This window comes from Dipodomys ordii, unplaced genomic scaffold (genome assembly GCF_000151885.1).
Source record: "Dipodomys ordii isolate 6190 unplaced genomic scaffold, Dord_2.0 Scaffold212, whole genome shotgun sequence".
Classification (NCBI taxonomy): Eukaryota; Metazoa; Chordata; class Mammalia; order Rodentia; family Heteromyidae; genus Dipodomys; species Dipodomys ordii.
Window position 1 is genome coordinate 299737 of NW_012267428.1, and position 26278 is coordinate 326014.

The 26278-nt window shown below is 38.8% G+C and overlaps 1 protein-coding gene and 1 pseudogene across 1 annotated transcript in view; one reads left to right on the forward strand and one right to left on the reverse strand.

The window, feature by feature from the left end:
- Window positions 1–1202: 1202 nt before the first annotated feature.
- On the reverse strand, window positions 1203–2293 carry LOC106000201 (annotated as a pseudogene).
- Window positions 2294–7692: 5399 nt separating this feature from the next.
- The window catches only part of Dnah6 (dynein, axonemal, heavy chain 6), a 195288-nt gene continuing 176702 nt past the window's right edge, over window positions 7693–26278 (forward strand). The window contains exons 1-5 of the mRNA XM_013035434.1: window positions 7693–7811; window positions 11774–12006; window positions 17481–17642; window positions 20740–20999; window positions 25920–26187. Coding sequence (XP_012890888.1) covers window positions 11782–12006; window positions 17481–17642; window positions 20740–20999; window positions 25920–26187 — 915 coding nt within the window. The 5' untranslated portion in view covers window positions 7693–7811; window positions 11774–11781. The remainder of the gene's footprint in view (window positions 7812–11773; window positions 12007–17480; window positions 17643–20739; window positions 21000–25919; window positions 26188–26278) is intronic.

Genomic DNA, 26278 nt, shown 5'->3' on the forward strand with positions numbered 1-26278 from the left:
CGGACCCCCCCCCAAAAAATACCACATTATCCCTAATATCTATAGGAATAATCTTGAACACTTTTTATCCAAATAAAAGTACCTGTAGTATGTAATTCTCAGCACTTCCTACTCTTGTCCACTGGGTGTCACTATATTACTATTTGAAAGCAAAATTTCTAGAATCATTATGGTATTAATTTACCTACTTCCATTGTTTCAAAAAAAATACAGTAATCTTACAGTCATGATGGAGACAAGAGCTAACAGCAATGAAAAGTTTCCTAGAAAAATTAATCTACTAAATTCAGAATACTAACTTGTCTTGAATGGATGACTACTTTCTGTATTTACAATCTGGTTTATTACACACACACACACACACACACACACACACACAGCAATGGGTTTCTTCTGGTAATAGTAGAAGGGTTTGAACTATTCAGAGCCTCTAAATAAGAAAGCACTCTACCACTTGAGCCACTCAACTGGCTCTTTTTGTGTTGGTTATTTTTGAGAGAACGTTTTCCTTTTTCCCTGGGCTCAGACTGGCCTGGATTGTGGTCCTATTTGTGCTTCCCAGCATCACTTAGATAACAGGTATGTACCACCACATCCAGCCATTGATTGGTCACGGTGGAGACTAAAAAAAAATTTTTTTTGGTCCAGGCTAGCTTCAAGCCATAATCTTCTGATCTCTGTAACCCAAGTAGCCAAATCATTCATTCATTCATTCATTCATTTCTTTATCTTTGTGCCCATCTTTGGGCTTGAACTCAGGGCCTGGATGCTTCCCCTAACTTTTTTTTTTAGATGCACTCTGTAATTTTATTATAAAACCATTCTTTTGGCATTAGTTGTTTACAGTGATAGCAAGATACTGTGAGTGTGGCATAGCAGCTATAATGTAACAGTTATATTCCCTGCTTACTGAACCAAAATTTAAGTTACTTCAAACCCATTACATACTTTACCGGTACCTATTACTGATACAACTCTTTACTTGTATACCTTTTAGGAAAGTGTTGATTCTGTACTATCTAATCTACATTCAGATTAAATGTTGGTAAGACTACAAAAGTACTAGTTCCCTTATGAGACCTTTCCTGCTCCAATTACTTAGCTTTAAATGAATCAAATTTCCTAGAGCTAATCTGAATAGCAGCACCTAAGGAACATTACACTTAGTTCTTGTTAAAAAGCAATACCTGTGCAATGCATGATCACCCTAGTTTTAAACTCCTGCTGTAGAGTCCCTTAAATAAATAAAAGCATCCCATCAAGTTGTGGGTCATGTTACTGTTGTACATTTGATGGTAAGTCACTTTCTCTACTGTGTTTGCTTTGAAGAAATCTTCCAACATATCTCCAATATTCCTTTCTTATAGTATCCTTTTCTTTAGCTAGGACTTCACATAACGCTAATGCTTTATTAAGAATGTCCTCCTTGTTTTCACATTAGTTTTCTAGCATGTTTTCATAGATATCAAGAAAGACAATTAGGTATGGGGAGCTGATTTGGTTGCAAATCAGGAATTGATTTAACAGATTAGGGTATTTGGAAAGACCATGATCCTGCAGAATTCCTTTCAAGTACTTTCCATGCACTTTCATTATGTGGCACAAGTTTGATCATTTCCAGATTATACTGGACTTCTCTCTCCAATACAGTAAGATCATTGTAGCCAGTAGTATTAGAAATGACAAAATATCTTTGGTTCCAGACAGAGTTATTTCTTACATCCTCTTTGAGAAGCTGGTCTACATACTGCAGCTCATTATCCCAAAGTCTAAATTCCTGAATGACCCATTGTCGATGCTTCCATGCATGATAATTCTTTGCATCCTGATAAGAATATCAGCAATAAATTCTGAGATGGGTCCTTCAGCCACTCTACTAATACTCAGTATGGTGCCAAACTTGATAGTTTTTGGGCTGTTTTTCCATTATTTCAGTGATGTAGTTCATTTCTTCATGCAGATCCTTTTGAAGTGATTTTAAGAGAACTTTCCAAAAATGCCACACTGTATAATTGGCAGCATTTAACTCTATTGCATCCTGGGTGAGCTTAAAGGCACGTTCACTTCTTTCATCATGCTGCAGAACAGCGTGGAAATAATCATAAACATCTCTAAATTTCTCACTGTAGATAATCTGTACCACTGGACTGGGACCATCATTCTGTGGCACTGGATCTATATCAGCCCATTCTACTCTGTCTCTGTACAGGATATAGGTGGGCGAGTCCAGGCTCACAAACCCATTGTCCACTTGCTTTCCCTGACTTTTGTGTTCAAGGCCTAGTGTGTACATTTGAGCCAGAGCTCCATTTCTGGCTTTTTAAAAAAAAAAAGTAGTTAATTGGAGATAAGAGTTTCGTGGACTTTCTTGTCCAGGCTGGCTTTGAACCATGATCCTCAGATCTCAGTCTCATAAATAGCTTGGGCTTAAAGGCATGAGCCTCCAGTGCCTGTCTCTCAAGTACTTTAAAATAGATGAAGGGAAACAGGTTGTAGAATTGACCAAAACAAGTAGGTCTTGACTCTACCAAAAACAGTCTTATTTTTAATAATTAGCAATCCAACAGTAGCATGCAAGTAATACATTTCTTGTGACAGGGACTAATTGGAAATGAGAAGCCCACTTCCTGGATACCATTCCCACCTTGTATATCCAGCAGATCCATCCTCAATACCCATATATTCACTGTAACTGTTGAACTTCTCAAGTTCAACATGCAATGTACCATTTGGGAAATACGTACAGGCTGATAAAGAAGGCTTGGACAGAACCTGACATTCTACTTGTCTAGTGAGCTCAAAGGAACACACTGGCTCATAAATCACAGGCTGACTAGCTGCACATCAGAATCACATAGGGAAGAAGAAACTTCTCTTTCCAAAAGACTTTCAATTTCTGGAGAGTAAGTATCTAGCCTTGGCCTGAGTTACTCATTCAAACATATTCACACTGGATCAACATTTTGAAGGGAATTTTGTAGTAATTATTAATTTTCATAATTGGGAGACATTAAATGGTTAAGTTCCTTAGAAATGTCGATTGTCTACTTCTTTTGCAGTACATTCATTAGACCACAGGATGGCGATAAATTAACCAAAAACTGCATCATAAACCCTATGGACTAGAAGAGCTCCTCAAAATCCTATGTCAGGCAGGTTCTAGTGGTGTCTGTAATTCTAGCTACTCAGGAGGTTGAGATATGAGAGTCATGGCTTGAAGCCAACCCTGGGCAGAAAAGCCTGTAAGACTTTATCTCCAATTTACTACTCAAAAAGCTAGAAATGGAGTTGTGGTTCAAGTAGTAGAGCAACAGCTTTGAGGAAGACAGGGCCCAGGGACAGCACCTAGTACCTAAATTCAACCACCAGAACCAGAAAAAAAAAGGAAGAAAGAGAAGATGATAGAAAGGGAAAGAAAAAGGAAAGGAAAGAGAAATCCTATGTCAGCACTTAGAGCCTGCATGACTGCTAAGTAGGAACAGTTCTCAGTTGAGGGCGTTGAAGACCACAGACTCCTTTAACAATCTGATCAAACCTACAAGGAAAGATATATACACATACAAACATCAGTACAATTTAAGGAGTTTCGTGGAAACTGAAATTCAAGGCTGAGAATAAGTCGCTGATCTTTCATGCCATCACGTCTGCATCCTTCTTAACAGCTGATCATATTGCCGGTTTCAAACACAACACAGAATAAATCTGGCCCAAATCTTACAATCTACCAGTGCAGTGCCATCTTCCTTCCATTGACATGGAATGGGCACCAATCCAATTTTACCCCAGGTGAAATCCTCCCCCTATGTTCCCAACACATCCAGGCTTCTGGCACATCCATGCTTTCTTATGTTTTCTGGTGTTAACTTTAAAAAATAATTGATTATCCTCAGTGTCAAAGTAGTATATTGCTTTATTCTTAAATATCTGAAAAAGCTTATAAAAACACAACCATGTTATGCAAACTTTTTATGATGTCAATTTGCAATCTTTCCATGATTTCACCTGCCGATATGGGTCTTAGCCAGAGATGTCCACATATGTTTCTCCTGGACACCAACTCTGGAGATTCTAATTTAGTAGGTCTGCCACGTAGGCTGGCAGACCTACTAATCATGGACCTAGAATCCAAATATGTATAAAGTCCTATCTGTGGTTTTAAAGTATAACACTAGAAATGTTCTTTTCTCTTGTGTGTGTGTGTGTGTGTGTGTGTGTGTGTGTGTGTGTGTGTGCCAATTCTGGGCTTGAACTCAGGGCATGAACACTGTCCCGAACTTTTTTGCTCAAGGCTAGTCCTCTACCACTTGAGCCACAGCCCCACTTCTGGCTTTTCAGTGGTTAATTGGAGATAAAGAGTCTTACAGACTTCCCTGCTTGGGCTGGGATCTCAGCCTCTGAGGAGCTAGGATTACAGATGCGAGCCACCAGCACCAAGCTCTAGAAATAGAATCTTAATATTTGTATTGATATACATGTGATAGAACATGTTCTAAGATAGACAATACATGGAGGTTTAATTTTTACAATGTGTGCACTTATATAGCCACCAAAATATGTGAATTTGGGGCTGTGTTTGCTGTGTGCTGGAAGGGTCCTTCCAGAGGACAGAGGGTTGAAATCTCACTTATCACATGATCACCAATCAGTTCACAAAACAACTTGTGCAGAATTTCTGTGCTTCCCAAAGATCATACCACAACCAGGTATTACAGCTTATTTTCCTTCCGTCTCCCTAGCCCTCAGCAACCACTAAGCTGTTTTCTATATCTATGAATTTACCTATTCTGGATATTTTGTCTAAGTGAAATCATTCTCTCTATATGGCCTTTTGTGGCTGGCTTCTCTGATTTTGTAGAAGACCGTCAAAGTTCACCATGCTGTAGCATGTCATACCTCCATCTCTTCTGCTCATTTTGGTTACTGTATTCTACAATTCTCCAATATAGTTCATTTTTTTCACATGTTAGATGGTTTTTATATTCTTTATATTCCCAATTTTATTTGTCTTTTGTCTCCTATTCTAACATTTATTTCTTTTTTCTCCTTCCTCCTTCCTTCTGTTTTCCTTTTGTATTTTATTGTTATTGTAGAGGTGATATATAGAGGTTACAGTTACATGAATCAACTAATGAGTACAATTTTTGGGGGGGGGTCCGGTTGTGGGGCCTGAACTCTGGGCCTGGGCGCTGTCCCTCAGCTCTTCAGCTCAAGGCTAGCGCTCTACCACTTAAGCCACAGCGCCACTTCCGGCTTTTATCTTTTTGCTTATGTGGTGCTGAGGAATCGAACCCAGGGCTTCATGCATGCAAGGCAAGCACTCTACCACAAGCCACCTTCCCAGCCCCAGTACAATTCTTTTTGAACCATATCTTCCCTTCCCTCACTCTCTCCCAGTTTTTCCCTCTTGTCCCCACCCACCAGATGTATAGACATTATATGGAAAATAATGTCTAGAAAGTACTCCTGTATTTGTTCATTTGCATTTGCTGTATTTGTTCACCCTTTGTTCCATCTTTTCTGTGCCTCCCTTACACTCCCAAAGACAAACTAACAAACAAGATGAAAGGAAAAAAAAAAACAGCAACTTTAAAAAGTATCTTGTTTCCTTTTCTTGGAGTTCATTTCATAAAATGCTATTTCCTTTGCCAATCAAGGGGCTTGAACTCAGCCTGGGCACTGTCCCTCAGCTTTTAGCTTAAGGCTAGCACTCTACCACTTGAGCCAGAGTGACACTTCTGGTCTTTTCTTTCTATGTGGTGCTGGGGAATCGAACCCAGGGCTTCATGCATGGTAGGCAAGCATTCTACCACTGAACCACAATCTCAGCCCCATAACATACTAGTTTATATGATCATATTCACATAGCTTTGAGCCTTTGTGATCTGCTCCTATGCATATCCTCCTTTGGCCTCAAAGTGTGAATATCTAGAGACGTATGTAACTTATAATGTCCCTGTGTGTGTATTATATGTATATGATATATATATATATATATATATATATATAATCATTCAGTGTATTTACTTGTAGATTTATAGGCACATTCTAGCTACCACAAAATGAGGGAAACCATGAAACCCAACCTATGTTTCTTTGGATCTGGTATATATCACTTAATTTTTTCAAGTTTTTCTATTTCCTTTTGAATGGTACAATATTATTCTTTCTGATAGATGAGTAGAATTCCATTGTGTATATATACCATATTTTCTTGATCCATTCATCCACTGAGAGGCATCTGGGTTGATTTCATATCTTGCTTATGGTTAACATTGCTGCAGTAAACATGGTTATGCTTGTTGCTTTAGTGTGGCCTTGTTTGTGCCTTCTTTTGTTTTCTTTCTTTTCTCTTTCCTTCTCTTTCTCTCTCTCTCTCTTTCTTTCTTTCTTTCTTTATCAGCCATGGGGCCTGAACTCTGGGCCTGGATGCTGTCCCTCAGTATTTCAGTTCAAGGCTAGCACTCTACCATCTGAACCTTAGTGCCACTTCCAGCTTTTTCTGCTTATCTGGTGCTGAGGAATAGAACCTAGAGCCTCATGCATGCCAGACAAGCACTCTACCACTGAGCCACCTTCCCAGCCCTCTATTTTCTTTTTTAAAGTCTGGCTCACATTTATGTTTGTGTTTTATATTTCACTTCGAATGAAAAGTCATAATTTTTAATCTATACCCTTTAAAGTTTATGCAGCAGAGACAATGGTTTTTAGCTCCTTATTATTCAATAGTGGGAGAGGTGTGGATTCAATGATCTGGAATTTCCACTTAAGCTGTCTTTCGACTATTTGGTAAGTAGTGTGTAGAAGCATGTCTAATATATGCCTGAAACAAAATGACATTATTGTTTCTCTTCTTTATTTAGAAGCTACTATTTAAGGCAAAAACCAAATATCCCAAGTTAAAAAGAGGGAGCAAAAGAACATCGTGAGTTCCAGGAATAACTACATCATTTTGGAAGGGAGGTTAAAAACCAGGTTCTATCTGTCATCTGGTGTAAGAGTTCCTCAAAGCAGGTGGAATTACTGTCTGCCCTGGGGTGCACCTGAAGTAAGAAACTGGACTCCACAGGTTGCCTTTGTACACCATTAGCAACAATAGTAGAGGGTCTGAGGGTTGAACTAAAGGAAACTAAATGTCAGAACAAATCCTAGACTTTAGCAAACTGGGCATGGAGACCCTATAATAGGGGTTCATGCTTACATGACACTAGGTAACCTTCCAGGTGACAAAGACATTAATTGAAAGGACACAGTGGAGTTGAAGGACAAGAGTCCACGTTTCTTGCCCCATTAGAAGCATTGGCCATTGATGTAGAGATGTAAGAGTGAGACTTGAAGAGTGGGCCTCCAATGGTGTACACAACACACGTTCTTCTCTTGTGATTCTCCATTCTTGCAACCAAAGAATTAAGAAAGGCTTGCGCCTGCTGAGGAGATTCCTGTAATAAATTCGGACCAACGTGGACACTCAATAGTCCAGCTAAAAAGCCGAATTAATCAGGTTTTGGTCTGCCAGGCCAATACCAAGCCCAGAAGGAGGAAACAGGCCGCTAGGCTCGCCAGCAACTAGTGACGTCAGACGTCACGGAAACGCTGATTGGAGCGATCACTTCACGCGCTCCTGGACCCGGAACTCCGGGCAGCGGGGGTGTTGCCTTGACGACGGCAGGTCGCACAGCCGAGCTGTGAGCGTCCTTCAGGGCCTGGCGGCTGCTAGGCTGAAACTTTTCACACCTGAGCAGACTTCGTACTCTGAGACCAGGCATTGTTTTTCTCTGCAGACCACTCAGCAGCAGCTGCTCTTGTCAGAACTGGTGAGTACGATGAAGCCAGGCTTTGCGATGCAGCTCCTCATTCTGAGCCAGAAATTCAGCAGAAATTTCTATGCATAGTAGTAAAGGCACAGCGAGGCAGAGAAAGTTCCTGGAAATGCATTTCAGTGATTATCCAGTATTGAGAGGAGTGGAAAGTAAGGAGATACAGTAAGGGACGTCCTGGATCTCACAGCAGTGGTCAGATCTAAGCCTGAGTTATTCACTATGAGGTTCTGCATTACATGCTCTAAATGTACACTGGAGTTTGAAAGTATAGTAGTACCAAAAACAAATCATAGTTATGACTTTTATACTAACAATCTGTTAATGTAACAGGTTGGATATGTTAGATAAAACACAAAATTAATTTCAGCCTGTTTTGTTTATTGTGTTTACTTGAAAAGTTTTAATGACAAAGGAGGTTCCCAAATTTCTGTTGACCAATTCTGAGCTAGAGTAAACCTGGGTTTGTCTCTCCACCATACACACTCTCATAATACCTGAGTAACCTTCAAAATAATGTTATAGCACAAGAGGGTTTAAAGCAGCAAGACCACTACAAAAAGCTCATAATTCTAATGTTTTAGGACATTGATAAAATCTTAGTGTATGAAAATGTGTGAATCAGAATATGCACTTTAACAATCGCTTTCAGTGATTATCCTACACATACAAGCACAAACTCTGTTTTAGGAGTTGATCTTAAATCCTCCCTCCCTCCCTCTATTGTTTTTTGCTTTTATTATTGTTGTTGTTGCTTGGTTGTTTGGGAGGGTGGAGTGTGTGTGTGTGTGTGTGTGTGTGTGTGTGTGTGTGTGTGTGTTGTGCATGCCAGTCCTGAGGCTTGAACTCAGGTCCTGGGCACTGTCCATGACACTTCAGATTCAAGGCTAGCCAGCTACCATCTGAATTCAGCTTCATTTCCGGCTTTTCAGTGGTTAATTGGAGATAAGAGTCTGGTGGAAGCCTGGCGCTGGTGGTTCACTCCTGTAATCCTAGCTACTCAGGAGGCTGAGATCTGAGGATCACAGTTCAAAGCCAGCCAGGAGAAGGAAAGTCTGTGAGACTCTTATCTCCAATAAACCACTAGAAAACCGGAAGTGGTACTGTGGCTCAGCGGTAGAGCGTTAGCCTTGAGCTGAAGAGTTGGGGGACAGCCCTCAGGCCAGAGTTCAAGCCCCATGACCAAAAAAAAAAAAAAAAAAGAGTCTGGGGGACTTTCCTGGCCAGCTGGCTTGGAACCATGATCCTCAGATCTCAGCCTCCTGAGTAGCTAGGATTTCAGGTGTGAGTCACCTACTCCTGGCTCAAATTACCTGCTTTTTTTTTTTTTAATTAAGAGCCTCAGAAAGTGTTTTGCATACTCGAATCTGGGAAATTGATCTCCATAGCATCCTTTTAATTCTAGGTTATCATGACTCCCAGATCATCAATGTAAGGAAATTTAAGGAAACTGAGTGATGATGGTATCAAAAGTAAAGAAAGAGCAGACGGCAAACTCAACAGACCAATAGACTTTATTTAGGAGTGAAGCCTGGGAAAGGCGGCCTAGTCTCCTCCAGCTATTGGCTAAAAGAGAAATAGTACACACACACACACACACACACTTACAACTAGGGTCTCTGAATATTAGGCAGAAAGAGCGAAGGGGGGCAGATGGAAGCAGAGTGAGATGGAGATAGGGTGGGTATGCAATGACTGAAGAGTTTCGAGGTCTCAGCAGCATCTGTGTTCATTAGGGGCATCAGCATCAGACGTGGCCTTGGGCTCAGGCTCTCTTCCAAGACTGCTGGTGCCTTTGTTCAAAGGGGGGGGAGTTGATTCAGCAGGGTCATTCATTGGCACAGATGGTTCTAAGCTATGGCTGTACAACGGAAGGTGAGTGCTTTCAGTTGAAGTCATTTTCCATCATTCCTGATGTTGGAAAAGCATAAGAAACAAGGGAAAAAGGGTGCCTGTGTTTTGTCTGGCTATTTCCTGCTGATGTTGGGGTGAGGAGAGGGGGTCAGAGTCAGGTCTTAAACTTTTGAACAGAAAAACATGGCTTTGATAGGCTCTTGGGTTACTGTCTGAGAGAGAGCTGTTATGCAATTGGTCAGGAACTTCTCTGTGGGTCTGAGTTGAATGCTACAAGGATTAAATCTGCAATTACAAAAGACTTATGAGTAGTTAACATTGGAAGTTTGAAACAACTTATTAAACAATTTAGTTACTTCCACTGCATACGAATTAAGACTGACAGCATTATAGATGCCACTAGGTCTTTTACAAGAAGGAACACATGGATATAGGCTTGCTTGATCTTTTTTTCCAGCTTTGTATCCAAGGTAGCTTATATATTTGGGGAACAGAGATATTAGTAACAATAGTTTTTAATCACAGACAATTGCATGTCAATTTTACTGTTTTATAAGCTCTGTCTTATAAAACTCAACATATACACCAGCTTCTACTTATAGTATCTGCTACTTACTTAAACTTCCTATGGTTTGTCTTAATTTCTCCCTTCTGAACAAACATTTAAGGTAATTCTTACTTCCCAAATCCTTTCTTATTTAAAGTCAACCAATTTTCTGTTTCCTCAGTTCTGTTTCTAAGGTCTTTAAACTGTTTTATAAGCGCTGTCTTATACTACTCAAGACATACCTTTTCCTTTTTATTTCCTTATCTCCTTACTGATTTTTTCTTTAATCTGTATTTTGAGATAACTCTTAGAAAATTTTTAATACTTAAATCACATAGTTTTAGAAGACATCCTGTATTTATGCCACCATAAAGAGAATCTCCAATTTTAAGCATTCATAGGTAACTGGGAACAGAATAGAACACACCTTTGTTAGCAAAGCTTTCTGGCTAATACAGCAACTCAGTACAGCTGGTGATAAACCTCAACGGAGCCACAACTTTCAGCAACATCTGTGATGAACTGCAAAGCTGCCAGCCTAGCGACCTTGAGAGAGAGAGAGTGTGATGTTATTTGGCTTTTTACTTAGTGTGGCACTGAGGCTAATGGAGAAACGGAGGCAAATTCCAGAAATCTGTAAATTTGACCCTTCACTACAAGAGAGAAATTAAAAAGAAATTAAGAATCCAGATACTGAAGTGAGTAGACTGAGGATGGATAAAAGGAATGGGTTATTGTCTGATCCCACAGACACACAAAAGGAAGACAGGTTTGTTTGGGGGTACGTTATCTGTCCATCTGCTCCCATTATGGGATTTTTGTTTGGGAGAAGAGGACCAAGCCGTTCAAGTAAGAGAGGGAGAAAGAAAACTCCAGCATGTTTGTCAAGTCAGCCACTATCCCAGTGATAGGGGGAGCCCTAGCTGGGGGCTAAGAAAGCCAGGCACCCTCATTCTAGCTGGAGGAGGGGGAACTCTGGGTGTGGTTGTGCGGAGGAGCGAGAGCTTCACTTCTGAGGACAGTCCATTTTCTTTTCCAGTATCACTGTGCACCACAAAGTGGACAAGGCTTAGAAGGGGGACTGTGGGTTGGGACAAGCTTTTGTCCAGTGTCTATCTTTGCCACAATGGAAGCAGCAACTAGGAGGAGCAAACAAACCAGAAACCCCTCCGGGGTGGTCTGGCACAGGGCAGTCTATTTGGGGGTTGCATGGCAGAAGCTGGGAGTTGCTATCTGACTTTCAGTCTCCTTTTCCTTTTTAAATTTAGTAGGATTTTCTGAAAAGCTGTCGAGCCTCTCTTCAATTTCAAGATATGTCTTGAAGCAGTATCAGCATTTCTCAGGTGCTTGTTAGAAATAAAAATTCCAGTCCCAGCCCAGGGATCTTTGAAGCTCAGACACAGTACTTAATTTTCATCACGCTGGGACAAGCTTAGTTTTCTTTGGGGGAAGTAAAAGAGCTCTCACTAGTTAAGTCTCCCTCTTCTACATATCATCCTCCCCCAGTTCTTTTGCTCCACTTTTCATTTTTCTTTTTTTCTTTTCTTATCCTTTGCAGGAGTAAGAATGGCTTATCAGGCCACAGATAGTGAAATCGACCTGAAAAAATTGGAAGATCTTGTAGCACATCCTGACTTTTCAAAAACTTATGGCTCAAAAGCAAGGGAAAGACTGAATTCTGTAAAGCCCTCAGAAATTGAGTCTGAGAAACAGACTGTGACATTTAGGCGCACCACGAAAGCTCAGGAGAAGACAAGAAAACGACAGCAGCCTGTAAAACTAGAGCCTCTGGTAAGGAGAAGGATGGGTGGAAAGGAAGGAAAGAGAGAAGGAGGAAGGAAGGGAAGAAGAGAGGAAGGAAGGGAGAGTGGAAGAAGAGAGGGAAAAGAAGGGAAGGGAGGCATTTTGGCAACTTTTTAGCTACAAAGGAAAGTTACACTATATCTTTAGGAGATGGATATAATTTGTTGGTAAAGTTGTAAACACTATAGACATTTATTTAACAGATACTAAGTTGGGAAATACAGTGATGAGCTGAATTTTTAGTGGACAAACTCTCCTGTGGGAAACACAGATACTTAACTATATAAATTATGGGGCTCCTTTAGATCATAGGGTACGTTCCATGCTGGGAACCCCAGTAAAAGTATGTATAGTTACAGGGTTTTTTAAAAATTCAAAATATATGATTGGTGTCCAAAAAATGTTTTGTATGTCTGAAAATACTTTAAAGAACCATTTGTGTCCTTTGATAATTATATAGACCTGTAAAAGAACAGTAAACATGTACAAAATAAAAAGTGAAAGTTCTTATCCCTTCACCTCAGATATGTATTAGTGGCTGTGTGTTCTTCAGACTATTATGTATTTTTCTTCAAAAATACTAACATATGAGTCTAGAAATATATAATTTAAAGTAAGATTATACAATAAATACTTTTTCTGATCCATGATCCATACATGTAGTATCTTTTGTTTTTCTTTTTTGAGGTAGAGACTTACTAAGTACCCCATTCTGATTTACAACTCCTGGTTCTCCTGACTCAGACTCCTAGGTACTAGAATTACAGGTGTGCACTACCATACTCATAGGGATCTTTTCTAACAGTGTCACTGTATTTTGTTGCATTAATGTGTCATTAAGTGGTCTCCTATTAATGAGAAATCACATTCTTATTCCTCCAAAGCCATTTTTAATTATTTTTATTTTGAATTGGCATACATTGTAATATGAAAGGATTTCATTGTGGTATTTCCATGTATGTACTTAGAACAAATTCACCACCTCCACCATATTCCCATTCCTTCCTTCATCTCCCATATATAAACATTTGGTAGGATTCATTATGCTGTGCACACACGCATACACGCACATGCACACACACACACACACACACACACACACACACACAAACAACATCCTTCAGTCTTCATCACCTCTTAAACTCCTTTTCTCCCTCCCACTGATAGCCTGCCATGCAACAACTCCCCTTTTATATTCGCATCTCATTACCATTATCTTTTTTGTTTGTTTGTTTTGTCAGTCATGGGGCTTGAACTCTGGGCCTGGGCACTGTCCCTCATCTCTTCAGTTCAAGGCTAGTGCTCTACCACTTGAACCCCAGCACCACTTCTAGTTTTCTTGTGGTTAATTGGAGATAAGCGTTTCATGGACTTTCCTGCTTGGGCTGGCTTTGAACCATGATCCTCAGATCTCAGCTTCCTGAGTAGCTAGGATTACAGGTGTGAGCCACTGGCATCTGGCTACCATTACTATTATATAATTATTATTATACTCATCATCAACATCATTTTAGTTCTATACTCTAAAACTGAGCAAGAGCATGTGATTTTTGTCTTGTTAGACAAATATCAATCTGTGTTCCTGAAAATGATATAATTTTGTTTTTACTTATGAATGAAAAATATCCTATGGTGTATGTGAATACATTATATATACACATGTATACATATATGTATACATTGTGTGTATATTATTGTGTATATATATATATTAGATGCATATATATTATGTATATATATACATACATGCATACATGAGCTGCAACAATATGTAGATGTATTTCTTTCCTTCAGAACTACATCCAAGTTAGGGTAGGGTAAGGTTATAAAGTAGGTCAATTGTTAGTTCTTAGAGGAACTTTTATACTGATTTCCATAATGGTTGTATTAGTTTGTATTTCACCAATACAGTGTCCTTGCCAACTTTTGTGTGTGTGCATGTATGCACGCACACGCATGTAATTGACATGACTGGAGTAAGATAGAATCTTATATAGTTTTGATTTGCATTTCCTTTGTAGCTAAGAATCTTGAATATTTCTTTATGTATTTACTAGCCATTTGTATTTCTTCTGAGAACTATTCAATTCATTTAGTTGGATTCATTTGTTTATTTATGAGATTATGTATTCTTGTGGTTTAAGTTTTTAACTCTTTTTTTGGGGGGGTCCTGTCATGGGGCCTGAACTCTGGGCCTGGGTGCTGTCCCTCAGCTCTTCAGCTCAAGGCTAGCGCTCTACCACTTGAGACACAGTGCCCTTCTGGCTTTTTTCTTTTTGCTTATGTGGTGCTGAGGAATCGAACCCAAGGCCTCATGCATGCAAGGCAAGCACTCTACCACTGAGCCACCTTCCCAGCCCTAAATTTTTTTTTTTGGGTCCGGTCGTGGGGCGTGAACTCTGGGCCTGGGCGCTGTCCCTCAGCCCACTTGAGCCACAGCGCCACTTCCGGCTTTTTTCTTTTTGCTTATGTGGTGCTGAGGAATTGAACCCAGGGCCTCAGGCATGCAAGGCAAGCGCTCTATCACTGAGCCAACTTCCCAGCCCATCAGCCCTAAATTTTTAACTGTATACACTCTGAATGCTAATCCTCTATTCATTGAATAACTGGAAAAGATTTTTCTCCTGTGCTCTGAGTTGTCTCTGCTATTCACAAACTTTTTAATTTGATATAGTCTGATTTTGCCATTCATGCTCTTATTTCTTGGGTAATTTGAGTCCTGTGTCTGTACTTCTAGAGTTCCTCCTAGGTTTCCCTGTAACAGTTTTAGTTTCTGGTCTTTCATTAAGATATTCGATCCATTTGGAGTTGATTTTTGTATAGGGTGAGAGATAGGGGTGTCTAGATTCAGTCTTCTATATGTGGATATTAGGTTTGCTGAGCACCATTTTTTAAGAAGTTATCTTTTTTCCAGCATACATTTTTGGCTCTTGTCGACAACTAGATGGCTAGAAGTGTGTAGGTTCATTTCTGGATCTTCTAGTCTGTTCCATTGTACATGTCTTTTTGTTAGTATCATGCTTTTTTAATTACTATGGCTTTCTCTAATATCATTTGATGTTTTATATTCTGATAACTTCATCATTGTTCCTTGTTTCTTGGGATTACTTTTGCTACTGAGGCCTTTAATATGAATTTACTACTGTCTTTTTATCTCTGCAAAGAATACCATTGGAATTTTTATGGGTATTATATTGAATTTGTAGATTGTCTTTAGCAATATGACCTTTTTCACCATATTAATTCTGCCAATTTGTGAACTTTTGGAAGTTCTTTCTTTAAGATTTGATTGTTTTTATTGTAGAGATCCTTCACTTCCTTGATTAAGTTTATTCCTAAGTGTTTTTTAGGTTATTGTGAACATAACTATTCTCCTAATTTCTCTCTCATCTTGTTCATGTTGATATACAGAAAAGCTACTGGTTTTCATGTGTTGATTTTATATGCTACAACATTGCTGAAGGTGTTTATCAGCTCTAGGAGTCTATAGGGACCTTTAGATTCATGGGTCTTATCATGTTTAAATAGGAATAATTTTACTTCTCCCTTCCCTATTTGGATCCTTTTTATTTGTCTTGCCCATTGCTCTGTCTAGGAATTCTGGCACAATATTGAACAGGAAAATGGACACTCATGGTTTGTTTCTTATTTTAGAGGTGCTGATTTCAAGTTTTTTTCACTATTAAAGATGATGTTGACTATAAGTTGGTCATAATACAACCTTTATTATGTTAAGGTGAATTGTTTCTATTCCTAGCTAATTCAGATAATGAGTTTGCCAGTCTTTTTTACATCAGGTTGGTTATATGCTTCTGGTACTTGATTGTGTTTGTGCTGTATTACGTTTATTGATTTACACTGTTGAGCCGATATTGCCTAGCTGGAATAGAACTCATTGGTTGTGGTATGCAACCCTTTTGACTAGTTGTTGAATTAGATTAGCAAGTATTTTATTGAGAATTTTTGTGTCTATGTTCATCAAAGAGAGTAGTCTAGTCAGGCGCTGGAGGTTCACACCTGTGATTTTAGCTGCGCAGGAGGCTGAGATCTGAGGATCAAGGCTCAAAGCCAGCTTGGGAAGGAAAGTCCATGAGACTCTTATCTCTAAATAACTACCAAAAAAATCCTGAAGCATTATGTGACTCTAGTGATAGAGCATTAGCCTTGAGCAAAAAAATCAAGTAGTAGAGCACTAGCCTTCAATAAAAAAAGCTAAGGGACAGTAGCCAGCCCCTGAGTGCAAGCCCCAGTACTGGCACAGAGAGAGAGAGATAGAGAGAATTTGTGTATAACAGAGATCAGTCTATGGTTCTCTGTTGTTTTTGTTGTTATTGTTGTATCCCTAACTTGTTTTTAAATAAATATAATGCTAGCTTTATAGAATCTGTAAGTAATCTCTCCCTTTCTATTTCATGGAAAATTTGAGAAATGGTATTGTTCTTTTAAAGCTCTTGTAGAATATAGCTACTAATCTGTCAGGTCTGAGAGTTTTTGTTGGGAGAGTATTTTTGTTTCACTCTTCTCAATTGCATTGATCTATTTAGGTGGATTATTTTCTCTTGGTTTAATTTTTTTGTATATTAGGTTGATGCTATCTAGAAATGGTCATTTCCACTAGATTTTCCAGTTTAGTTCAATAAATGTTGTTAAAGGATTCCTTCATGATTTTATTGTTATGATATCCCCATTGTAATCCTTAATTTTATTTGTTTGGGTAATTTCTCTTTTGCTTTTGGCCAGACTGGCTAATAGCTTGTCAATTTTATCTATGTTTTTCACTAATCAACTTTTGTTTCATCAATTTTTTATGTAGGTTTTTGTCTCTATTTTATTGATTTCTGCCCCTAATGTCTTCTGTGCTTTCTGTGGTATAGATATTGTTATTTGAATACTTCTTCTCATAATAGAGTGATAGCAAATGGTGAAGGTTTGTCACAGATAATTAGGAAGTGTTGTGGCTTCATGCCTCTGAGGTTTTCTCAGATAACATTACTTCTAAGTATTCATTGATAAAGTTTAAAATTATTGGAATTCAAGTAGAAAAATCTCACTTAATTTATAGGTCAGGAATGGACAATAGTGGTAATTGCTGTTAAGATTGTATGTTTGGCCGGGCGCTGGTGGCTCACGCCTGTAATTCTAGCTACTCAGGAAACTGAGATATGAGGATCGTGGTTCAAAGCCAGGCCGGGCAGGAGAGACCATGAGACTCCTATCTCCAATAAACCACCAGAAAACCAGAAGTGGCGCTGTAGCTCAAGTGGTAGAGTGCTTGCCTTGAGCTGAAGAGCTGAGGGACAGTGCCCAGGCCCAGAGTTCAAGCCCCACGGCCGACAAAAAAAAAAAAAAATGTATGTTTGATAGGAGATTAGTACAGGGAGATCAAATTCCAATGGTCCAGTAGTAGTGAAGATTAACACAAGTTCACACTAATACTAATAAGTTTATTCCATTTCCCAAAGCCAGTGTTAAAACAATACCAAGATCACAAGCAGCCGGAATACATATTTGAACAGAACCGGTATCAGTTAATGACTTATGGAGTCCTTAAACCATCAGCAGTAGAAAGAGATTCTAGCAAATCAATTTCTACAGAGGCTGAAGATGCTGTGAGAAAAAAGAAGGTATGATGTTAAGATAATTAGTCCTTTTAATTTAACTCTAGTTTTATATAGCATTGTTAATATGATTGTAACTTAAATGGTAACAGAATCTCTTTACCTCTCCCTCCCTCTCTCTCCCCCCTCTCCCTTCCTCCATATCTCTCTCTTCTTCCTTCCCCCCTCTCTCTGTCTCTGTCTGCCTCTGTCTCTTTGTCTCTGTCTCTCTGTCTCTCTCTGTCTCTCTGTCTCTCTGTCTCTCTCTCTTTACCTCTGTCTCTGTCTCTTTCTCTGTCTCTCTCTCTCTCTCTCTCTCTCTGGGCTTGAACTCAGAACCTAGGCACTGTCCCTGAACTTTTTTCTTCCAGGCTGTCACATTACCACTTGAGCCACAGTGCCACTTCCAACTTTTCTGGTAGTTAATTGGAGACAAGGTTCTCATTGGCTTTCCTGCCCAGGCTGGCTTTGAACCATGATTCTCAGATTTCATTCTCCTAAGTAGCTGGGGTTTCAGGTCCACTGGCACTGCTACTGGCACCTGGCTAGAATCATTTTTTAGAGGTGGCTTGGGAAGTACATTTCAGTTGTTCCTATTTAAGGAACACCACACAGTAAAGGAGAAATCATAAAGGAAGTTTCTATCATTTGTATCATGCCTTCTGACCAGCTCTTGCATGTCAAAAGAAGTTGAAACAATGTATAGAAAGTTATAGAATTATTTTATATTTTAAAATAATTTTAAGAAAAATAAAATACAGCAAATGAGCTCAAGAGACAACTTTTGTAGCTTGTCAGATTGTAGAGGGGGAATTTACCTTATAAGATATAAACAGACCGTGAGAGGAGAGGAGCAATCAGAAGAGTGTGGCTTTAAATGATCATCTTTATAAGTTAAAGAAAGAAAGAGAAGTGGGAGAGACAGACAGTTTCAATAAAGGTAGCAATAGAGCCAAGATTTCTCTGGGTTTTGATTAGAAGATCCTTGGAAGCTCACTGAACATTTTGGTTTTGATCATTATGCTACAGTGCTAAAAATGCAGAGTTAAGGACAAAAGGATTTTATGAGGATTTCAGAGTGTGGAAGTAAGTAGGAGGATAGACGAATACTCAAAATGGTGTTTGGTGTTAACAATTATTGCTCATTTCAAGTATAAAATGTTGATGAACTAAATTGCACTAATCTCAGAGGAGTAAGTTAAAGATTACTGAGATAAACCAGGTGGGAGTCGTTAGGACTTAAGGCTATGGATAGAACTTACCATAGATTTGGTTGAGACCTTCCTGCAAGATGAAGTCAGATGATAAATTATTGGAATTGTAGAATTTCAATAAATACCACCTCTATGAAAGGAAGAAAGAGAGAGGGAGAGGGGGAGAGATAGAGGGAGGGAAGGAGAGAGAGGGAGAGTGTTTATGTGTGTTATATGGAGTCCGAAAAGATTTGATTGCTCATGAATTGATTCATTTTGTATAAAATGAGCTTTAAGAGAGAGATTGTATGAGCTTCTTGGATGAAAAGGAGAGCTGAGCTGCAAAGGAATGTTGTGGACTGTTTCCTAGTTTTAGTTTTCACACCAGTGAAGAGTTCAATGATATGTTAGTGGTTATAGTGAAATGTGAGAAAAAAGGACATTTCCATACAAAAGGAGAAGAATATTCTGAGGAGAGGATCGTTTTTTGCCAGGTATTGATTTCTCAGAAAAAAGTTTACAATGGAAATGTAACAATGAAGATTTCCTGGTAAAGGGAGGAAGAAAGAAATGAAGGGAGAGTGGGAGAAGGAAGGAAGAAAAGAAGGAAGGGAGGGAGGAAGGGAGGGAGGAAGGGAGGGGAAGGGAAGGAGTGAGGGAGAGAGGAGAGGAGAGGAGGAAAGGGAAGAAGGAGGAGAGTAGAAGGGGGAAGGGAAAGGATAAATTTTCTGAAAAATTAAAGAAGATACTAATCAAATTGGACTAGGCATCCATCAGAGAGGAGTTCTACAAGTATACGTAAGTGCTTCCTTTATTCCTCACCCTAGTCTGAATATATGTGATGGCTAAATTGAATCATATCATCCAAATGAATTATGTAATTACAAGTGAAGAGATCTTACCCTTGGAGTAAAAACTTTTTAAAAGGTGTGATAAAGAAAATCAATATATTTTCTGGTAAAATACTCATATTCATCTTATAAAAACATGAAAGTGAGCCGGGCGCTGGTGGCTCACGCCTGTAATCCTAGCTACTCAGGAGGCTGAGATCTGAGGATCATGGTTCAAAGCCAGCCCGGGCAGGAAAGACTGTGAGACTCCTATCGCCAATAAATCACCAGAAAACTGGAAGTGGCACTGTAGCTCAAGTGGTAGAGCGCTCGCCTTGAGCTGAAGAGCTGAAGGACAGCGCCCAAGCCCAGAGTTCAAGCCCCACGACTGACAAAAAAAAAAAAACATGAAAGTGGACTTCAGCCTTTGTTGAAACCTTGAGACAAGGTGAATTGCTTTATCTCTAGTTCTGGGCATCAGGTTTGGCCTGCTCTTTCACATCAGAGAACAGTGGTCATGCTGCTGCTACGGTGGCTGCTGCTGCCACCTCTCTTGGCTGGAGGAAGTGTGTTTTATCTTGAGCTCCAAGACTACTGCTCACAAGTTACTATGCAGCAAGATACATTTAACCAGCAAGAGAATAAAGACCTCCTTGAATACTAACTTTCTGTTCTGTAGAACCTGTGGTACTCAATCTCTTGCAGAAATGGCAGCCTCTATCAGCAATAGAGTGATCATTTACATATTTACATTATTACACTTACAGGCACCTTGTGTCTGCTAGACACAAATCTTGACAGTTTTACTAGTGGTCAAATTTCCTTGAGTGAAGTGAATAATCTCCAGAGAGCTAGTAGTTTTGAAATGTAAGAAGCATGGAGTTAAAGGAGGTGGGGGGCAATAGGAGCTGACTCTGGGATTGTTCTGTGGGAAGGGGCTGGGTATCTGAGTAGAGAGCACTAAGGAGGAGTCCACTCTCTAACACTGAGTTGATATATCTCAGTTTCAAGATGCTTGCCCTGAGGTTGATATTCTGTCACCACCACCTGCCTTTTTTAATTAAAAAAAAAACTCATTTTTAAAACATTGGCTTTGTTTAGCTTTATCGGCCCTCTGAAGATATATATTCTCCTCCCCCTAAACTGTCACGTACGAGGATCGGAAGAAGAGGTCTCTTCGGGGCCACATCTGCAACTTACCCAAAGTTACATTTCCAAGACCGGGAAGAAGTTATTAAAGCCAACATTCGTGATCCCTTGCAAATCATTAAAATATTACAGGAGAACGAACATCTAGGATTTCTTTACGTGGTCCCTGCAGTGTCAAGGTCTTCCATTGAGTATGACACATATAACCTAAAGTGAGTTCACTTTTATAAAGCAATTTATTTAATATTAAAAATTACAGATGATGGTAAAGATTGTTTAGACTTGAGCATAATTAAATGCAATAAAAATAATTTTTATTCTCTTTCAAGGATAAATGAGTTCTAATCTTAGCAATTTTATTTATTTTCCCATATACCTTTATCTGTTTACAAAATATATGGTTGTGCTTCTCATTTATTTATTTAATGTTGTACCAACTATTTTGAATAGACATTAACTTTAGTAGACATACTAGTTTTAGAATCCAAAGGGAAAATAGAAGTGAAATGGAAGAAACATTAGAGACAAAAGAATTATGGGTTTTGTTTTTTGTTTTTGTCAGTTGTAGGGCTTGAACCCAGGGCCTGGTGCTGTCCCTGAGCTTTTCTGCTCAAAGCTACTGCACTACCACTTTGAGCCACTGCTCCACTTCTGGTTTTCTGGTGGTTAATGGAGATAAAAGTCTCACAGTTTTTCCTGCCCAGGCAGGGTTCAAACTGTGATCCTCAGATCTCAGCCTCCTGAGCAGCTAAGATTATAAGCATGAGCCACCAGCACCTGGCTTGAGAGTTGTTGTTTTTTAAAGATAAGACTAATAGTCATTTTTTTTAATGGGAGACATAGCACATCCTGAGATTTTTATGGCCTTTAATATAGAGAGTAGTTTTAGTATTTAATACTTAAATGATATTACTATTCTTACTACTACCTTACTATGTCTAAAAGAGTTCCTTATCAGTTTTTGGAGAAGTCAAGATCTTAAATGGAGAATAATGGAAAAATGGTTTACTTGCTGATCATAAAAGCACACATCCTAATTCATGTATGAAAATATTTTCATAGTTTTGACTTTTGAAAGAGAGTTATTCAGTAACCCAGATAACAAGGAGTGCTAATTGGAGTGCTTATTCCAAAACTGCAAATAGATTTACAAAATGTAAAATTTGGACCAGCCCCACATGAAGTCTTAAATGGGAAACAGGAACTATGTTTACTTCTAGAAATGTGTTATATTTCTGGACTAATAAGTGCATCTACTAGAGGAGCTGAGTTATGGTTTTTTTGGGGGGGTGTCTTGTAGGAATGGTACTTGATAGTAATCCACAAAGGTCTCTTAAAAACCGTACATTGTCAGACTCATCCTACTTCATTAAACCTAAAATAGTTTTTTTTTTACTATAGACCCTCTGAGAAAACAATTCCATTTGCCATTTATTCTAAAGACTCAACTTTGTGTTATGTGTTAGGCATTAACAATTGTTTTAAGAATAAGCTTCAGGGAGATGTCCAAGTATGTTGGCATATCACCCTGGGAAATATATAACTACGTGTTGTAGATCATCTTGCCCAGTCCAGGAACTCTATGAGTAACTCTGCTCAAAGATCAGAAATCTAGGGAGATCACAGTGTAGAGAACAAAGAATTGTGTTGGCTAAAGCAAAGTTAGGTCTATTTCATTGGCACTTGAACCTTGAACAAGAATGATAGTAATTGTTGGTACTCATGTGATATAGGGGAAGGATGTTGGCTAGACAGCTGGGTCATGCACCTACTTCGTGAGAAGATACAAAGCAGGCCATCATGCTCCACATGGCTAAAGCATCATGATTTGATGGTCTTCATTATGTTCTCAATACTCAAAAGCATTTACATATATTAAATTATTTCACCTTCACAACACTACTGCAAGATAGATCCAAGTATTATCTCTGTTATAAATGAGGCGCAAATGGTGAAGTAATTTACCTTGGAGCAGGAGAGCACCACAAATATGTGATAGAACAATTTGGATTTAATGACAAAAGCCAGACGAGGCTAACCAAAGTCCCTAGGCAGAATAGTCCTTTGAAACAACTCATCCTTCAGTGAAACTAGTGTAGTAGACTAGTTTAACAATGAACCAAGGCATTTCCCACTACTAGAGGAGGGTCACAGAAATACTCTGAAATAACAGACCACACTGATGCATTATTGCTTTGCAAACCAAAGAATTAATTCCAGGAGGAATTTGGGGATTTTTTTTGGGGGGAGAGGGTTGTTTTGTTATATTTTGTTTTTTTTTTAGAACTTCAGTAAATTCACTTTGAGTTATTTCTGAAGTGAAAAACGGCAATTTATAATTACTACCACAAACACATGCAACTCTCTCATTCTATGGAATTCTCTTAAATAAGATACATATCCTTTGCAAAGTTCATAGGAACCTTCAAATCTAAATTTCATTTCAAATGGACAGAAAGAGGTTCTGTATTTAAATCATTTGGACAATTAGAAATCACAGCAGGGATTTTTCCAGTAATGTGACAATAGTTAGATGTAATTTTATTTAAGATTTTCAGTCTGATTCATTAACTTGCTAAAGATTTCTGATTAGTTAATCTTATCAGCAAAGTAAGAACTTTACACTGGATTTTCAAAAGAGATCAAGAAAACTTAAATTTTCTGATTATTTCCTCAAAGAAAGACCTGAACGAAATGAACATCCAAAACAACTATCTAGCAGGTAGCTGAAACTTCAATCCTGAGTGCTGCTAAAACTTGCTGCTTGGGCGAGTAACATCATGAGGATATAATTTCCTGTTACTGGAGAACTCTGGAAACTGTTGAATGCTGCAAGGCAGAATAGGCCAAGTGAAGCATAGAAGTCTATGGAGCAGATTGGAGAAGTGACCTCTCAACACTAGACTAGAGACTGGGCATGTGGCGTAGTGGTAGAGTGCTTACCTAGTAATCATGAAGCCCTGGGTTCAATTCCCTAGTACCACATAAACAGAAAAAGGCGGAAGTGGCACTGTGGCACAAGTGGTGAAGTGCTAGCCTTGAGCAAAAGAAGCTCAGGGACAGTGCCCAGGCCCTGAGTTCCAGCCCCAGGATGGGCAAAACATAACAAAACAAAAAACAATAGACTACAAAATCTATAGGAAATAAGATTACAGGAAACTAGCCCAGTACCAGGGGCTCCCACCTGTAATCCTATCTACTCAGGAGGCTGAGATCTGAGGATTGTGGTTTGAAATCAACCAAAGCAGGAAAGGCTATAAGATCTTATCTCCAATTAACCACCAAAAACTGGAAGTGGCATTGTGGTTCAAAGTGGTAGCGCTTCAACCTTGAGCAAAAAAAGCTCGGGATAGTGCCAAGTCCCTTAGTTCAAGTCCCAGGACTGACAACTAAAAAAGAGTCTCACAGTTTCCTGCCCAGGGTTGGCATCAAACTATGATCTTAGCTTCCTGAGTAATTAGGATTACAGGCATGAACCACCAGTGCCTGGCTGATGTTTAACCTGGAAATCTAGAGGTTTAGCAAGCATCCCAGATGATACGTATGTTGATATTATCTTGGAAAAGGTCTTACATATATTCATTTGTCCTATGAAGAGTAGAAACGAAGCAAGGGAAAGGCTTTGAGTTTTAATAATGAATATCTCAAACGGAAATAGCATTTCTAAGTGGGATTGAACATCAACATGAAGAACACCATGGACCCCATCTGCCATCACTGTCAGTAGAAAACAGACTACACAAAGTAAGTTTTCCAGACAGGCACCAAGGCCATGGTCAGCTGTTTGCTCTCATTTTGGTTTGATGTCTGATGTTAATGAAACATCTGAAATCAATTATGATTTCAGTGGCAAGTTAAAGTTTCACGTTTTGGAAAGAAGCACTCCAAGAATAATATCTGGTTATGTCCAAAAATGAAAAAAAAAAAACATCTCAAATGGTGGCCATCTACCTCACAACACCATGAAATTTTCCCCAGACATTTCTAGTGTTGATTTAATTAGAGCACAGACAAAAGGTGTCAGCCAATGGAATCAGGTAAAAGCAAAGCAGGTGAAAGACCTTCTGGTGTAGCGCTGGACCAGCCCCTCACTTGCTCTCCACAGCACTTCTTGTGTGCTCACGACAGTTCTTAATTTCAGTTTGCTTTCCTTCTAGTCCTAGATGGTCCAGATTCTAAAAATTCTTCACTTTTGTTAAAACAAAAAAAAATAGACTAACAGTGATTTGTGCCAGTTGTTCTTAGCTTATTGATTAACGGGCTTAAAGAATATGAGATTTTATCCCAATCCCTAAAAATGGATGATACATCTGTACGTGAATTTGTTGTATGCAATTTAGGAATCTTACCAATGGCCCGAAAGATGTTCTAAAAGTCCAGGAACAAAGCTGTTCATTTCACACAATGAAATGAAACATATATTTTAACTTAATTTGGGTCTTCTAATCCTATCTAATTCATGTTTTCTTCTCTCATGATCCTGTCAAATCTGAAACAATTAAAGTTTCTATACTAAATATAAACTCAGTTCCAGGTTCCTCTCATACAGGACTATTAAGTTCAAAATATCTATAATAGAGTTATTTTATTATAAAGTTCATCTAACTGCAATGATCAGTGATTTTGCCAAGCCCAGCTGTTTCAAAACAGTTGCAACAATAAAATTATGTATTTAAAAATGTTTTAAATGCTGCACAGCCAGGTGTCTGTGGCTCACATCTGTAATCCTTGCTAACATACGGAGAATCGTGGTTCATTGTCAGAAAACTCTTTGAGATTCCATATCCAAAATAACCAGCAAAAAGCTGGCTGGAGATGCAGCTCAAGTTGTGAAGTGCCATCTGAACAAGCTGAGCAATCATGGGGGCCTTTGAGGGCCTGTATCAGTGAAAGCAAGGAAAAGGGAGAAGGAGAGGGAGAAGGAAAGGGAGAAGGAGAAGGAGATGGAGAAGGGAGAGAGAAGAAAGAAAAGAAAAGCCAGTCCCTTTTCGTTTACTGAGTCATTTATTCAACCTGGAAGTAATTTGTTAGAATTCTGTTGAATTTTAAATATTATTTGTTGTCAAAAGTACATGAGTTGCTAATTTTGTATTTAACTTTTATTCATTGTCCCAACTTTTATTTGTTCATAGAATTGTAAATTTTGACAATATCAATAAAAATGACTACTATACTATTAGCCAAAAGGCAGTGACACATGTTTACAACAACGACGTTGAATTTATCGACATTGATCGATGGGAAAAGGAATATCAATATCACAAAGAACTCACTAAGATTCCCATATTTGCACTTTTCCGGAAATGGAAAGCTTTTAACGTGTGGAAGAAGAATGTCCGCTCTAAGAAAATTGCTGGATGTCGTAAATCTTTACAAAAAAACTTGTTTATTATTAACCCAGTATGTATTTATTAGTCATACTTTAAAAGAATTACAGAAAAAGAGTGACTATCACAGATGTCGGTATAGGGTATTCCTGAGAGAATATTTT